The 13,001-nt window shown below is 53.4% G+C and overlaps 1 protein-coding gene across 1 annotated transcript; it reads left to right on the top strand.

The window, feature by feature from the left end:
* The first annotated feature begins 635 nt into the window (after nucleotides 1-635).
* Nucleotides 636-10,753, top strand: SLC22A8 (solute carrier family 22 member 8). The gene is given in 13 exon segments (XM_045482582.1): nucleotides 636-716; nucleotides 950-1,158; nucleotides 1,687-1,811; nucleotides 1,814-1,846; nucleotides 3,256-3,297; nucleotides 3,300-3,423; nucleotides 6,078-6,201; nucleotides 6,393-6,508; nucleotides 7,438-7,652; nucleotides 8,357-8,397; nucleotides 8,399-8,466; nucleotides 8,593-8,796; nucleotides 8,893-10,753. Coding segments are annotated over 13 exon segments (1,482 nt in total). The 3' UTR covers nucleotides 8,993-10,753.
* Nucleotides 10,754-13,001: the final 2,248 nt, after the last annotated feature.

Below are 13,001 nucleotides of genomic sequence, written 5' to 3'. Positions count from 1 at the left end.
CGGAGAGGCATGAGGCAAAGGAGGGTTCCCAGCCACTGAGATTGTGACCCGGCATGGAGTGGGTGACAAGTCTCATTGAGGTGACCGTGAGACACCACCCAGGTAGAATTTCCAAGAAGGCAACTGAATCTACTGTCTCGAGGCCAGAAGAGAGGTTGGGCTGAAGATATGGATTGGAGTCTTCCTCATAAAACAGAAATGGAAGCCATAGGAGCAGGTGACATTTCCGGGGGAGAGTGGATAAAAAGGAAAATCCAGGAAGAGCCCTGGAGAATCTGGAAGGGGTAGAGAGAAAGGAGCCCACGAGGAGAAGGAGGAGGGGTGAATAGGGTGAGGAAACCAGGTGGAGGGAGAGGTCAGTGTTAGCAATATCAAGGGCTTCCAAAGGTCAGGGCACGTCAGGCTACAGAAGGTTCCATTGGGCTTGGTGAAAAATACATCGCGGGTGGCTCTGGCGAGCACAGTTCCAGCGGAGTGGTGGGGGCAGAACTGAGATATGGGGACGGGGTGATAGCAAGTAGAGCTTCTCATTCAAGAGATTGGGCTTTGAAGGGAAGGTCGAAATGAAGTGGATATGGAGGAGATAGAGTTTCTAAGAAGGAGAGAACTTGAGAGACAGAGACAGAGGATGCGGGATGGAGCACAATGGCAACAATAATGTCCCCATGGAAGAGAGGGAGAGATCTAGGGTGCGGATGAGCACTGACCTTGGATGTGTAAGGTGAAGCAGAGACAGGCAGGGAGCCACGGGGCGAGGGCAAGCTTGGAGGGGATGAGGGAAGATGTTGAGGACAGACCCGGGTGCGACTGCGACAGCCAAGTAGACTCTAGAAGCTTCCGACAGGCCACACATGCTGGGAGAGAAATGATCATCACACATCACGGGTTAGGGACCCCAAAGCCTAGGCCAGGCTGAAAGCAGAAATAACTCTTGGGATGAGGGGGCCAGGCTCAGGGAAGTCAGGTGTGGGCGGGCGCCGTGGGGCACAGGCTGAGGGGGGCTGGGGCGGCTGGTCTGGCCCGAACCAGGCTGGACCACCTTTCTCTTGTGAAGTGGGACTTCGCGGGCGTCTCCAGCAAACTCAAGGAGGTGGCCCAGTCTCTCTTCGCGGCAGGCACAGTGACTGGGGGGACCGTGCCGGGAAATCTATCTGACAGGTGAGACACTGCCTATGGGGACATCCCACCTCAGCCTGACCACCCACGCACCCCCGAAGAGCCAAAGAAAGCTGGGGGAGACGGGAATCATGGTCCCTCCCGTGTGACCTCGGGCACGTCCCAAGCCCTTCCAGGCCTTCTCTCTGCCCCAAAGCCCTTGCAGCCTGCGTCTCCCCACCTCTTCAGACCCTGGGGGAAACCCTCAAGGTCCTCAGACACCATGTAATGGCTGTGTGGCAGTGCAAAGGGGGCACGTGGACTGTTTGGAGACGAGAAGTCCTTTGACCTCTGTTCAGGCCACCAAGCGGGGGGTAGAGGCGATCACTCATTAACTCAAACGTGGAATTGCAAACCTGTCCCCCCAAAATAGCAGTTACCAGTAACGTTCTGTCTGAAGAGGGTGTTCCATGCCCTGCCTGGCCCTTTGGGAGGCCCCAAAGGGAGGCATCCAACCCTTTGCCCTGAGACCTGCAGAGTCACTGTCTCAGCTAGCTCGCCTCGGCTAACTCAGCCCTTGCTCTCCTTGAGCTACTGGTTTGGCCGCAACCTGACCCTGACCAGCAGCTACCTGCTGCTGGCAGCCAGTGGTTCCTGTGCAGCCTTCAGCCCCAACCTCCACGTCGACATGATCTTCAGCTTCCTGAGTGGCTGCAGCACACAGGCATGGCCCTGAGCCCCGTTATCTTGAGTGAGCCACATGGGAAGGGGGAACAGGTGTTGGGGGGGTGGGCCCAGCCCGAAGCCAAGAGAGTGGAGTCTGGGCCAGGCTCAACACAGGCTCCCTATGACCTTGGTCAAGTAAGGTGCTGCTCCTCCCAGGATCTCAGAGCACCCCCCCCACCCCACCCCCAGCATAACAACAACAGCCACTATCAATACGGAGGACTCCCCCTGGGCCTGACACTCTGGCAGGCACCTGACCCATTCAGTCCACGCCCACAAGGAGGTGACACTGTTGTCCTAATTTTATAGATAAGGACTTTGAGGCAAAACAGGGGAAGTCATTTGCCTCTGGAGAGGCAGTCGAGGGTGTGGGCTCGAGGGAGCGCCTGGCTGGCTCAGTCAGGAGAGCCTGCAACTCTCGATCTCAAAGTTGTAAGTTCGAGCCTCACGTTGGGTGTAGAGATTACTTTAAAAAAAAAAAAAAAATTTTTTTTAAAGGCGGGGGGGGCACCTGGGTGGCTCAGTCGGTTAAGCGTCCGACTTTAGCTCAGGTCATCATCTCATGGTTTGTGGGTTTGAGCCCTATGCTGGGCTCTGTGCTGACAGCTCAGAGCCTGGAGTCTGCTTCGGATTCTGTGTCTCCCTCTCTCTCTGCCCCTCCCTGGCTCGTTCGTTCTCTCTCTCTTTCTCTCTCTCAAAAATGAATAAACATTTGGGGCGCCTGGGTGGCGCAGTCGGTTAAGCGTCCGACTTCAGCCAGGTCACGATCTCGCGGTCCGTGAGTTCGAGCCCCGCGTCAGGCTCTGGGCTGATGCCTCAGAGCCTGGAGCCTGTTTCCGATTCTGTGTCTCCCTCTCTCTCTGCCCCTCCCCCGTTCATGCTCTGTCTCTCTCTGTCCCAAAAATAAATAAACGCTGAAAAAAAAAAAAAAATTTAAAAAAAAAAAAATGAATAAACATTTAAAAAATTAAAGAAAAAAAAAAAAAAGAAGAGTGTGATCTTAGAAGTCAGACGGACCTAAGTTTGAGTCCTGCCTTCTTTTTTTTTTTTTAATGTTTATTTATTTCTGAGAGAGAGAGGCAGCGTATGAGCGGAGGAGGGGCAGAGAGAGAGAGGGAGACACAGAATCCGAAGCAGGCTCCAGGCTCTGAGCTGTCAGCACAGAGCCTGGCGTGGGGCTCGAACCCACAAACCCACGAACCTCGAGATATGACCTGAGCTGAAGTCGGACGCTTAACTGACTGGGCCACCAGTGCCCCGAGTCCTGCCTTCTTGAGCCTCAGTCACAGCATCTGTAACATCGGAGGGATGAACCCTTAGGATCAGAGTCAGATCAAGCAGCTGATAGGGGGTGGGCAGGGGCTGGTGCCCCTTCACAGGGAGGTGCCCAAGGCCCAGCAGGATTCTAATCTGGTCCTTGGGATCCTCCTGCAGGTGTCGAGCGTGTGTCCATCCAGGCGCGGGCCATCATATCAACTTAATTGGTTACTTCTATACCAGCGGCCCGTTCTTTCTGACGGGTCTTGCCTATGCCATCCGCCAGTGGCTCTGGCTACAGTTAACCGTGTCCATTCCCTTCTTCGCCTTCTTCCTGTCGTCAAGGTATGTGGCCCCCACCTCTTCATCTCCTTCTTTATGCCTGCCAGGGCCAAACAGAGGGAGCCCACGCTTGACCAAGCCGGCTGACTCGGTCCCAGGACACCCCTGTCCCGGAGTCAGGAAAGGCATTCCAGGGAGGAGGAGGAGGAATTAATGCACAAAGGCATGCTGCATGGGCTGGTGTCTGGAGGGCATCCAGGGGCTGCCTGCGGTGGAGGAAGGGCGTACGTTGAGATGGACGGTACGGTGCCAGGCCATAGAGGGCACAGAAAGAAGAGCAGCCTCAGCTTCATGTGAGGGACAGGGAATGCCTCTAGACACGTTTGTGGTGCAGAATAGTCCTGACCAAGCTCCTGTGTGTGACACAACAGCACACAAGGACCAACCCAAGCGGGAGGGGATGAGAGACCGAGGGGACGTGACCGTGTGGGCGAGAGGAGCCTCAGGGACGAGTCTGAGAGGCATTTTGAAGGAAAAAATCCACAGGGTTGGGGACCGTCTTGGGCTTGGGGTTTTACGGATTCTTTTATGGAAAGGAAAGCTTAAACCCGGGACCCGGGAGAATTGGGGTGTCTGGGTCAGAGATGCCAAAGAGGTCAAGAGCTCACTATCAGTACGTCAAACCTAAGAACATGTTGAAGACAGGAACTGAGTCTCCAAAATGTAGCTGGGGCCAAAGAACAGGAAATGATGAATGAGTTCAGGAAAAGAAATGACATCTTGGAGCGACCCTTTATTGAGCACTCACTGCGTGCAAGGCCCTGTTCTAGGCATCGCCCTATGTCATCCCGATCCTCATGGCATCTCTGTGTGAAGGAGACGTGGCTGTCCTGTCTTACAGACGAGGAAACTGAGGCTCAGAGAAGTGAAGCAATCCCCTAGGGTTACACAAAAAGACACAGAACTGATATGGGTTTCCATTTGAAAATGAGAATAGACTCTCCTGGAGGGGGCGGGACAATCTTGCGGAAAGAGAGGGGTGGGCAGAGGGTCCAGGGCGGAGCCAGGGCATGTCCACAGGCTGGGATGGGAGCAGAGAAGGAGCAGAGAGTAGGGGAGGCCAAATAAGGGCAGATGGTCAGCAGGATACAGTCGAGAGTTCAGGCCTCCTCGCTCTGTGACTTGGGGCAAGCCTCACCCACTCTGAGCCTCAAGATTTTCCTAGGCAAACTGGAGATAATAATGCCTGTCACCCAGGGTTACGTGGGCCTGGTTCACAGGAAGGCTCACTGACTGGAGGCCACGGTTACTATTCTCGGGGCGAGGAGAATGGAGTGTAGGTCCTGGCTGTGGTGTTTGGGAGCAGGACTTTGCTCAGAGGCCTTTGCTCATGGAGGCCACCGGGGCAGACACAAGACAGGGTAGTACTGAGCCCGAGAGGCCACCGCTGTCAGCTGGGCCGATGGTCTGAGGCAGGTTGCTCAGTATCTGCTCCCCCAGGACCTTGCTGGAGCCGGATCCTAGGTGCCTGTGGAGGCCACAACCACAGCTGATCCCACCTCAGACCAGACTTTTTTTTTTGCGGGGGGAGCCAGGGAACGGGTGGTGGCAGAAGGAGAAGGAGAGAGAGAATCTTAAGCGGGCTCCACGCCGGGCGCCACGATCGTGAGATCATGGCCCGAGTCGAAATCAAGAGTCGGACGCTTAACCGACTGAGCCACCCAGGCGTCCCCAGGCCAGACTTTAAAAAAAAAAAAAAAAATATGTTTTTATTTTATTTTGAGAGAGAGACAGAGTGTGAGTCGGGGAGGGGCACAGAGAGAGGGAGACACAGAATCCGGAGCAGGATTCAGGCTTCAAGCTGTCGGTACAGAGCCCGATGTGGGGCTTGAACTGACGGACTGTGAGATCATGACCTGAGCCAAAGCCGGGGGCCCAACCGACTGAGCCACCCAGGTGCCTGCCCCTGAGACCAGATGTTTTTAAAACATCATTCCTCACATCTCCCCACACCTCTGCCTCCGCTCGTCTTCTCTTACTGACACTCAGGGTCTGCTCGGTGCTAACCAACCCCCAAAAGTACAGCCCGGAGGTGGGGACAGTGAGATTACTTGCCAATCTCAAGACCCCATGCAGTGCTCATGCTACAGCAGAATCCCTCCTTTGCAGGCAGAATCCAAGGGTCCTCAAATCCATTTCCTAGGCTCCAACCCTACCCTGAGCCACCTTCCCAAGCTGCCCCAGGACTGTCTCCCTGCCCCCTTCTTCACCCTGGAAGGCGGCCCAGAGAAGAACAGGGAGGTGGATGTCCAGGACCCTCCAGCTGTCTAGCCTTGAACATGCTGTCCCCTCCCCGGGACCCACCTGCCTTGGCCTAGGCCCAAGGATCCTGGCTAAGGAAAACACCCAGCAATAACAAGTGGCCCAGGTAGGGGGCAGAGGAAAGGCTCTTCTGGAAGGGGGAAAAGAGAACCCCAGAATTTGTGCTGGCTGCAGGCAGTCCAGGTGCAAAGCCTGGCCAAGTTTAAATTCCATGAAATCTGCAGCGAAACAGCTTGGGTTTCTGGACCTCCTACCCCTTGGCCCTGGCTGTTGATGTTTTTCCAGTGCCTAAAAAAAAAAAAAAAAAAAAAAAAGGAAAGAAAAAGAAAAAAAAAAGAAAAAGAAAAAGCTTCTGGCATGGGGGGGAGCCACTGTGAGTTGATTCTGGAACCCAGGTGGATACCAGAGTCTGTATGTTGGATGGTCCTGTCTGGAAAGTTCTCAAAGGCCCTGAAAATACTCTGGCAGGTTGCTGCCCTCAGTGGCAAGAAGGAAGAGGGAGAAAAACTCACCGTGGAGGTGAGAACCGAGAGGGATTATGGCATGGAGCAGGAACCTTCCTTTGCCTCTGTTTCCCTGCTCACGAGCTAACATCACATTGAATGTCCCAAGCAAACTTCTCTAGAGGCACCAGGCCTGCACCTCCCTCTCTCCTTCCTCCTGCCCACCAGCTGGTCACTAATGGCACCCTTCCCTTACTCTTCCCCAAGGAGCTCAAACGCAGCCTGCAGAAGGAGATCTCCTTGGCCAAGGCCAAGTACAGCGTAGCTGACCTCTTCCGGACACCCGACCTGTGCCGTGTGACCTTCTGTCTTTTCCTGGCTTGGTAACCCACCACCCGTCCCTACCCACACCCTAGCACCTCTGCCAAACAAGGGTAATGAACAAGGCCTGTGGTGGCTTCACCTAAGGGGAAGGCCCAGGAGTCCAGAGACCCCCTTCCCTGGCTGCCCCAGCCCAGCCCCAACCCTGGAAATCTGCTCATGTCCCTGTCACACACCCAGGTCCAGCCATCAGGGTCTGCCTCCCTGTTGGGTCACGCCCACCCCGTCCACAAGGCAAATGCTCCAAACCCCTTCACAGCTCACAGCTCACATCGTGCCATGGCAATTTCCCCATTCTATGCCTCTCTGTCACTGCCTTCACTGGTCCAGCTCTGCCCTCTGGGACCCCACAGAGCAAGACTGGCCACCAGAGCTTGAAGACAGAAATCATATTTCTCCTTAGTCTTCTCTTTCTGTCTGACGATCTGCGGCTCCTTCAAAGCCCTTTCTGTGACCTGGCTCTGAGGCCCTTCTCCATCCCTGCATGAATAGGGTCCAATTTGTCCAGGAACTTCAGAGGGGATGCCATGAGCCCCAGGGGGGAAGGGGAGGCATCGGACCCATGTGCACAGCTTGACTCTCACCTCTCCCATTCTAGATGTTAAACTCTTACCCGACGGAGGGAAGATCATTTACTACCTCCTTTGGTCTCCCAGAGTCCTGCCAGTCCTGATATTCTCTGGAGGCAATTATGTGACATCTTTGCCACCACACCCTAGATCACGCCCACGTCAGGCATAACCAATCAGTCCCGGCGCTGAGCCCAGGCACAATCCCAGAGAGCTGAAAACAGCACTCAATCAGCCCTTACCAATCAGCTGCAGTTGGGATAAGAAACGAAACCATTCGTCCTCCTGGTGACCCAATGACCAGTGGGGGGAGAGACCCCTGTCTGGCTGCTGGTGCCAATCCATCCCTCTCTGCCCCTCAGGTTTTCTACTGGTTTTGCCTACTACAGTTTGGCTATGAGTGTGGCAGAATTTGGAGTCAACCTCTACTTCCTCCGGCTCATCTTTGGTGGGGTTGACTTCCCGGCCAAGTTCATCCACTTCCTCTCCATAAACCATCTGGGCCAACACAGCACCCTGGCCAGTGGTCTACTCCTGGCAGGAGGGTGCATCCTGGCTCTCATCTTTGTGCCCTCGGGTGAGAAGCTGGAGCTACATCAGAACCCTCTGAAAGAGGGCCAGCATGTCAGTGGACGTCACGGGCTGCCACGGGCTGGGAAGCGGGGTGCCAGGGACTCCAAATCTGCAGACTCTACCTCTAAATCTCTGTGTTACCTTAGCCAGGTCCCTGCACTCTCTGGGGCTCAGGTCTCCCATCTAGAAAATAACTCAGTTGGGCTAGATGATATCGAAGCTCCTTTCTAGATCTGACTCAAACTGGGTAAAGTGTGGCTGTGTCTGGACAGTACGAGGAATTGCTCAGGGATCTGGCAAGCCCTCGTCGCTACAGAGGACAAGCTGGCATGGGAAAACAACAGGGTTCAGTGCTTAGGGAAGCCCCCATCACCTACTCCACTGCGACCTTGGAAAAGCCACTTCTATATAGATGTTTGTGTGTTGATACGCCCATATCCTTCCAAAGGAACTTGAGATATTTTAGGACAAGAATATATACAACAAAATATGGGAGGAGGGAACCAGAGCCGGGGAAAAACACAAAGGCGGCAAGACAGCCTGTAAAGCACTAGAAATAGCCGAGGGACCATTACTCAGCTTTATATTTAGACCTGAGCTTTCCAGCAGCCAAAGCAAAAAGGGAGACAAAGTCGGCTGAAGAGTGAGAACACTCAGCACTCAGGTGCTCCTGAGCCTGAGGCCCATCACATTTTCTTCCGTCTGCAGACTCGCAGACCCTGAGGACAGCCCTGGCTGTGTTCGGGAAGGGGATGCTTGTCCAGCTCCTTCAGCTGCCTCTCCCTCTATTCGAGCGAGCTGTACCCCACGGTCATTCGGTAGGTGCAGGGCTTGGGGCTGGCCGAGCCAAAAGATACAGGGTCAGGTGGGATCGCAGCATCCTCTAGCCCCCTGCCTAGGGGCCCCACACATAGGCTGCCAATCCCTGCTCTGAACTCTCCCAGGCAAACAGGCATGAGCATTGGCAACTTGGGGACCCACATGGGAAGCATGATGGCCCCGCTGGTGAAGATCACAGGGGAGTGGCAGCCCTTGATCCCCAAAGTCATATTTGGGACCATCACCTTCCTGGGAGGCAGGGCTGCCCTCTTCCTGCCTGAGACCCTCAATCAGCCCTTGCCAGAGACTATCGAAGACGTGGAAACCTGGTCAGTCCCTTGCTTCTGGTCCTCCTGGAACTCCTAGCTGGGGAAGCAGGTCCAGAGATCTCTTTTTTTCCTAAGTCCTGAGATCTCTTTCCCTAGGTCCTGGCAGGCAAAGGAACCAAAGCGGGAACCAGAAATGGAAAAAACATCCCAGAGGATCCCTCTGGACCAGGCCTGGACCCCAGCTGAGGGCAACTGAGCCCCCCTTTCCCTGCCCTCCAGAAACTAATCCTTGCCAGGTCCTTGCCTGCCTCTGGGCTCTGAGGACACCTTTGGGGGGCGGCCGTTGGTGGGGGGGGGGGCGGGGCACGGTGCTGAGCACATCCATGCTCCTGAACACAGTCTTCCGAAAGCTTGGTTGAGGGCATCTCCACCACACCGGAGCTCCCAGCCCTGGCCAGTTCAAAGATTCGGCCACAGGTCTTCCCACGCCCCACCCTTGCCCTCACCCTCCTTCAGCCCAGCCCTTCCCCACTGGCCACCTTCCCCCATTGTTCCAGTCCCCTTCCTCTGAGGTCCCCTGGGCTCCCTGGTTCAGTCCTAACAAAGACAGCTTCCTCTTCTTGCTCCCCACCCCTTTCTTCCATGGGAGGGTCCAATAAATGGCGATGAAGAACTCAAACCATGCTTGCGGCTCAGGAATGGGCGTGGAAGGGAGAAGGGGGCAGGCCACCACGTGGACATGCGCACTGCTCTCCCCTGCATCCGTACTTGTGTGTAACACGTGGGTGTGGACACACAGGTACAGGCAAGCTGGGCTGATGTGAACCTGTGTTCGCACGTGGGGGACTGAGGCATGTATAGGCCAAGCCTACGCGAGACGCTGCGACGACACGCCGCAGGTGCATCGCTTAAACCACAAACGTGTCTTCCTCCCACTTCCGGAAGCTGGGAGGTCCGCGACGAGCGAGGTGCTGGCAGCCTCAGTTCCTGATGGGAGCCCGCTTCCGGGCTTGTAGGCGGCCGCCTTCCCATTATGTCCTCACTTGGCCTGGGGAGAGAGTGAGAGGAAGCAAGGTCTCTGTTGTCCCTTCTTATGAGGATGCGAATCCCGACGTGATGCCCCACCCTCGTGACCTCATCTATCCCTAATCACCTTCCAAAGGCCCCCACCTGCAATTACCAGCACACCGGAAGTTAGAGCACCAACATTAAACGTGGGTGATGACGCAATACAGTCCGTGCAAGTCCTGGGCTTAGAAATGAGTGTGTGTGTGTACGTGTCCCAGCGTGAGTGTGGGCAGAGGACCGGAGCAGCCCAGAGCAGCTGCGGGCGGAAGCCCGCGCTCCTCCAGTCCCCATCCACCAGCCCTGCTCGCCGCAGGTCTCTGATCGGTGTCGCGGGCCCATGCCACCGGACAGGTCTGTCTCCTATTTAAGGGGGGAAACCGCAGACACAGCTGAAGGCTGTGGATGTCACCCCATGCTCCCCGAGTTCCCGCCAAGCACGGCAGAAGGTCATTCCTCCCAACTGGGGCTCCGCATCCAGCCCATCCAGCAGGCAGCCTTCCCCCTGGGATCTCCACCCATTCGCTCTCTTCCGGCTCTTTCTCATCACCGGTTAAATAAGCCCCAGCCTCTCCTATCTTACCAAAAACCAACCAAACCAACCAGCCCTCCTTGGCGCCATATCTCCCTCCAGGGGCCACACTGTCTCTCTCTCCCCTTCTGCAGCTAAACTTTGGAAAGGAGCTGGGTGCCTCCCTGGCTTGCACCTTCGAACCCTGTACATCTCCAGACTGCACTCTGACCCAGAGGCAAGTAGATCAGAGAAAGCCAGTTGCAGAGAAAGAACAAAGCAAGTGCACGGAGAAAAGGAGAAGAGATACAGGGGCCCAGATAAAAAGACTTGGTGAGACTATTTGCATTGATTCTTTTTTTTTTTTTTTTTCTTTAATGATTATTTATTTTTGACAGAGAGCAGGGAGCAGAGAGAGAATTTCAAGCAGGCTCCACACCGACAGTGCAGAGCCCGATGTGGGACTCGAACTCACAAACCGTGAGATCATGACCTGTGCTGAAATCAAGCTGGATGTTCAACCAACTGAGCCACCCAGGCGCCCCTATTTGAGTCTATCCTTAGTGGATTCCAAGTCCCAGGTCTTCCTCAGTCCTGGATGTGCTTTCTGACCCTGAGTTCTATAAAATATCCTGAATTTTCTGAATAGCTTTTGTTTTGTTTAAGCTAAACTCAAGGGTTTCCAAACCAAACAATTCCAAAAGCAGCTTCTCTCCCTCTATCATCTTTTAAACACTGACGTTCCCCAGAATTCTTTCCTAGAACCCCTTTCTCAAATATTCTTTACCAGCGTTCTCCAGTGGAAACGTAATGCAAGCCACTTACGCAATTCAAAAATTCCTAGTAGTTGGAGCACCTGGGTGGCTCAGTTGGTTGAGCATCTGACTCGTGATTTCAGCTCAGGTCATGATCCCAGGATCGTGGGATTGAGCCCCTCCTCAGGCTCTGCACTGAGCATGGAACCTGCTTAAGATTCTCCCTCTCTCTCTCTCTCTTTTTCTCTGCCCCTCTCCCCCACTCGCACTCTCTCTAAAAAAAATTAAAAATAAAAAATTCCTGGTTATTTTAATTCCTAGCTATTTTTTAGTTTAAAAAGGTAAAAATAATTTTAATTATATATATATATATATAATGTATATATAATGTATTTAATTATATATAATGTCTTTTATTTAACCAAAAATATCCTATATTACCATTTCAACATGAAATCAAGGTAAAAGCTATCGATAAGATATCTTATAGCCTGTAATTCGTATTGAGTTTTCAAAATCTGGTGTATATTTTACCCTAATAGCATTTGTCAGTTTGGACGGGCTCAGTTCAAGTGTTCAGCAGTGGCTAGAGGCTGCCGTGTTAGACAGCCCAGAACACTCCAGGGCTTCGACTGGCAGGCACAGAGTTAATTATTCTCAAATCCGTACTTAGATATTTGAAAGAGAGCTTAATAAACACGAAAGAGATCATATTATACCGCTGCTTCAACTTTTCAGTGACTTCCCATTGGGATGAAGTCTAAACTCTGCTACAAGGCCCGTCACGCTCAGGTCCCACCCTGCCTCAATGGCTTCAGTTTAAGCACCCTCCACCGTGCACCCTGAAAAGTAGCCTCTTTCAGTTGTCCAGAATTCAGGATGGTACCCAGGATGCCCTGGCCATAACCCCTCCCGTGCTGTTTCAGGGACACACAAGAAGGGGAGCGAAGATGCCGAGGAAGACATTTCCTAGTCATGTGGTCAGGACTCCTGGTGAACTGGGATACTGGTCAGGATGTACACGGCCCATTCCTCTTGCCGTTCCCCAATCCCCCCGTCTGGACTGCACCCTTTCTCCATCTCTGTTTCTTCCTCTACAACACCAGCTCCTCCTGCTTTCCCTCCTCCCTGCTCTCAGTCCCTGAGCTCAGCCTTCAGCTGGCTCAGTGAATGGTCGTCCAATATGGGGCACCTCTCTCGAGCAGAATTCTCATGCCGAGCCACCTCATTGGTTGCTTGCCTCCTGTCCAGCCTTTAGATGGCAGTTTCGGATGAATTTCTAATTTCTGCACTGTTCGTTGGCCCGGGTAGCCAGGCCATGAGACATAAAACTCACAATTTGGCTCCTTGCTCAGAACGTTGCTATGTGCCCAGCAGGCACTCAGAGTTTGCCAGACTTCTGTCCAGGCCACTCATTTCAAACTCACATTTAGAACATGTGATCTGAGCAAGAATATTTTCTCTGACCTGTAAATCATTTATTGGAAAAGTCTCACAAAACAATAAAAATCAAGGTCACAGGTAGCCACGCACCTTAAATCCCATTTATTTAAAATTTAACAAGATAAAATTATATAAAATCCAGATGTGGCAGAAAATCTGAGATATGTGATGGCGGCTAGCATGGTCACAAGAACAATGGAAGTGAGTTCTAGATTTCCTTGCTGGGTGATCAAGGACAAATCCCTTGCTTACTCTGGGCCTTGGTGTCCCTACCTATGCATCGAGAAGTTTTCATCCGAGTGACAGCATTCATCTCTGATGGCATGTGGCTCTCGGCCAATCAGAAGTCTCAGATTTGACCCCTTCTCAGTGAGCATGGCCAGAACTTAAGTCCACATTCCACTCAATCCAGCGAATGCAACTCTGAGTACTTAATGACATAGAGTGTCCCTAAAGGATAGTTCTTAGTTCTGCAAATCATCTGCCAGGGG

This window comes from Leopardus geoffroyi, chromosome D1, assembly GCF_018350155.1.
Source record: "Leopardus geoffroyi isolate Oge1 chromosome D1, O.geoffroyi_Oge1_pat1.0, whole genome shotgun sequence".
Taxonomy (NCBI): Eukaryota; Metazoa; Chordata; class Mammalia; order Carnivora; family Felidae; genus Leopardus; species Leopardus geoffroyi.
The sequence above is the reverse complement of the archived record's forward strand: the minus strand, read 5'-3'. Positions and strand labels throughout refer to the sequence as shown.